At 34.0% G+C, this 3,679-nt stretch overlaps 1 protein-coding gene across 2 annotated transcripts; it reads right to left on the reverse strand.

Annotated features, from left to right (window-relative positions):
• Window positions 1-44: 44 nt before the first annotated feature.
• Window positions 45-2,305, reverse strand: LOC118757101. Of its 2 annotated transcripts, XM_036491839.1 has the most exons (4): window positions 1,976-2,305; window positions 923-1,322; window positions 765-867; window positions 45-665 (listed from the first exon to the last, which is right to left on the reverse strand). In XM_036491839.1, exons 1-4 carry the CDS (start codon window positions 2,195-2,197, stop codon window positions 365-367), a joined length of 1,026 nt encoding a protein of 341 aa, XP_036347732.1. In that variant the 5' UTR covers window positions 2,198-2,305; the 3' UTR covers window positions 45-364. The 2 variants fall into 2 exon arrangements, with proteins under 2 accessions (XP_036347732.1, XP_036347733.1); XM_036491840.1 differs by lacking the exon at window positions 1,976-2,305 and having other exon boundaries at window positions 923-1,388.
• Window positions 2,306-3,679: the final 1,374 nt, after the last annotated feature.

Consider the following 3,679-nt stretch of genomic DNA (forward strand, 5'->3'; position numbering starts at 1 on the left):
TACTACTTCCCTGCCGAATCTCCATTACTTTAACAAAGACGTGGCCGCCTTATGTAAGTAGGAATTTAGAATCTACATTTGGTATCAGACATACCTCTGAGCTGCTTTACAAAGTAAGTTATGCATAATGCAGAGCAGTTGCTCGGAGTAGTTCGGCGCTTGGAAATAACTTCGGCTGCACGATAATTTTGCAACTGACAACGTAATGTGTCATAGGAGGTGTTCATTTTGCGCTTTACTATTAGCTGACATTGGCCGTAATTACTATTTTGGTACTAAAAACTGAAGGAAAACATGGCTTACCTCGTAAGGTGCTTACCTATTTTCCCAGTGGGATTTAACGACCAATTCTATATTTACTTAATTACCTTGCTTTCAATTGCCCAAAAGCATTTTCAACCACTCTACGAGATTTTGAAAGTTGGTAATTTAAAGCTTTTTGTGAAGGCGTCTTATCCAAACTGAATGGAAAAGGCTTCATTAAATATTTGGAAAAACGAAAGGCAGAATCTCCAAGAATGACAACTGGGATGTCAAAATTTCCTAAATTTGTGCTCATTGTGTTCAGAAGGGAGCAGTTCTCCAGTTCCGTTTTTAAGCTGGACTTTTCAAAGATTTGGGAATCATTACACCTTCCTGGACTTCCCACGTTGATGTAGCGATATCTTTAAAAGAAGAGAAAAAGTTATGCGCTATGTAATTTACATTCGGATGAATATGCATATACATAAAATAGAATATCTAAAAAATTGCATGCTGGGTACCTTGCATAAACAAGTGCTAGTAACACTGTGGAATACCATCCTTTATAATTGATATAATCGACTGCTTCTTCCTGTCTGGGATGAATCTCTATGTGGCATCCATCTGAAAAATATATTCGCTACTTAGTTGGGTAAAAATAATAATTTTAAGGGCTTACCAAGAGCACCCATACACTGAGGGAATCCAATGTGTTTAAACCCATTAACGCAGTCTTCAATTGTTTCTCTACTTAGGGGAAAGTGGTTGAAATACATTGGGTGTAACACTTTCCACACTTCCCTAAAAAATTCCAAGAGAGCTGCGCATAATGTTGGTTTGGCCACTCCAAACAAGTTCGCAATGCTACGATATTCCGCTGAGGACCCAGGAGCATATAGGGCGATGGCAACTCGTTTCTCCAAGCAGATGGTATTATGGAATCTTGTTGCCTTTCTCTTTAGGTGATCCAGAAAACTGCATAATTTTTTAAAAGCACTTCTATTTAGTCTAAAATTTTGTCTGAAGTTATTATCTCCAGAGCATTGGCACTCGACTTCCCAAAACGTACTTCCTCGATTCTGTTAAACGTTGGATTTCTAAGTATATGTATACATGAACCAACGACTACAGATCACGTAATCCGCCATCGTTGTATTTGTAATCGATTTTCAGAAAAAAGTTTTCGTAGCGTTTTTGATGTTTTTTGGTTCTGTTTACATCGTCTTCTACCTCTTCGTAGTGATATTTTAGCGATGTTATGTATTTTTTGCAGCGGTTTTAATTAGAAATTTTGATTTATTACAAATTTATGATATAATATGAAGTGCTTCGTGATTGGAACAAGTTTGTGCGTCTGTTTGATTTGCCAAGAGGCGTAAATTTGCGTGAAAAGTGGGTGCACATTTGTGGTCAGAACGTTGGCATTGAAAAATCGGCCGGTGCCGATCATATGCGATTGTAAAACACTCTCAATCATTAAAACCATATTTTATGAACTTTTTTTGCTAATTGTCATCAAGTTTCACTTTTTATATTTTATAATAAATACAAATCTAATCGCACTCAATAACCGCGCCTTTTTCGTTTTCTTTGTTTGTTTTCATTTTTAGGCAGATGTCAAAAACGCTCAGAAATTTACTTTTTTCATTCTTTTCCGATTGCGTGATCTTGTTAGTTGGTTCATGTATGTATATACATACATACATAAGTGATTATAATTTTGTTTTCATACCTGTTGTGGAGCAAAGGTTCTTTCATTTGTTGAAAGTTCCAAGTGGATGTATTCCCACATCACAACTTGCTCGTTTTTATACAGAATTACGATCTCCATAAATCGTGCACGTCTTTTTATTAATTCATATATGGATGTGTTTATTTTTTCAATTTTTGCATAATTGATGGTCACAGATACATATAATTTCACCATTAATAAAATAAATTTAATTCGGCGCATTTTGCTTAAATTTCAATGTAAACAATAAACAGATGATTTCGAACTTGGGTAAATGCAAGGCATAACAAGGTAGAAGCGATTTCGACATTTCTCTCTTTTGAACTGCGACTAAAATGTCAACTCTTAACCCTATAATATTCAAAATTTAAATTTTTTTATTTTAATTTTCAATTGTGAGCTGTGTGACTAGTTTTAAATACATAATAAAATGAAAAGGAATTACGGGCGGTAAGTTGTGTTTGACAAGAGCCAGGACAACAAACTTGTGCATTATTTAAACCTCCGAATTGTCAAGTGAAGCGACAATGGTGGGCAAATTGCTGCGATATTTCATTATTTAGGAGATTCTTCACGTGTGCGTGAAAACAATTTTAGTGCCAGTGACTTTATTTGTTGCCCCTCGCAGCCTAGTATTTCTAAGCGGACGCGTTTGTTCCCAGGTGCAGGATTTATCATACCGAATATGAAGAGAAAATTTTCCACTCATATACGTGGATAGACCAAATTTCTGTCTGATAAATCCTAAACCAGAATTCCTTGTTGACATAAAGAAACTGGAAGTATTTTTTAATAAATTTAATGGAAAGAAAATTTCGGATTGCAAAAATTTAATAGCTACATAAATTATTGAAGTTAAGTTCTGATGTAAATTTAGACAAAAAAAACTTTTTTTTTAATGTCTAATATACTTTTGAATTAACTATTTGAATAAAAAAATAAATCCTCTAAAACATTGGGCTAGTAAAAGCAAGAAAATTGTGAAAATGGTTTTATAAATGAGTGTTTCATTTAGTGTGTAATTTTGTGCAAGTATGCATTTCCACATATACATTAAAATGAAAATGCAATAACTAAAATGAAGCTGATTCTAATGAGATTTTAAATATTTTCATATTAATTTTAAAGATATAGAGTTTTATCAAATATGGTAAATGCATAACAAAGGTTTAATTTCTTTATTTACATTTTTTGACATTACAGTCAGCTATAAGAGAGCTCGACTGAATTGTCACTTCTACCTTGTTGAATATGCCTTGGGTAAATGTACATTTGCTAAATGCGATAGCATGAATGCTCTTCAAAAATATATGTTCGAAAGTGCCAAACGCAGCAAAAACGCTGCATTAGTCCAAGAATAAAAAAAATGCGCGTACGCTTGGTTTGCATTATATTTAAGTCATCTGTGTCCAAAGAATAAAGTGTGAGCGTAAGTACTTACTCTACAAGCAAATATATACGCTATACATTAAATACACAGTGCATAGAGAAAAAATTACTGCGAAGTTAAAATTTTTAATTTAATTTTTTACACAACAAAGGTCAACAGGATGAAAAAACCTCCAAATGTCGTTCAAAACGTCAACCTAGCAACGCTGGTCACATCTTGCAAATAACGTAAATCTATAAGAGGAGACACCACGTTATAATTGTAGCAGGTGTTAACATCAGGAGCGTGCCTTCTCTTTTCATCCAATCACAAAA

The sequence above is a fragment of the Rhagoletis pomonella genome, unplaced genomic scaffold (assembly GCF_013731165.1).
Source record: "Rhagoletis pomonella isolate Grant_MI unplaced genomic scaffold, Rhpom_1.0 Rhpom_scaffold_14345, whole genome shotgun sequence".
Classification (NCBI taxonomy): domain Eukaryota; kingdom Metazoa; phylum Arthropoda; class Insecta; order Diptera; family Tephritidae; genus Rhagoletis; species Rhagoletis pomonella.

Excerpts from the sequence above, each read along its gene's own strand:
- LOC118757101 (XM_036491839.1), bottom strand. The coding sequence starts at position 2,197 with ATGCGCCGAATTAAATTTATTTTATTAATGGTGAAATTATATGTATCT. Across the intron at positions 1,323-1,975 it reads GAACCTTTGCTCCACAACAG|AATCGAGGAAGTACGTTTTG; the intron begins GTATGAAAACAA and ends AACGTTTAACAG. Across the intron at positions 666-764 it reads CTAGCACTTGTTTATGCAAG|ATATCGCTACATCAACGTGG; the intron begins GTACCCAGCATG and ends CTTCTTTTAAAG.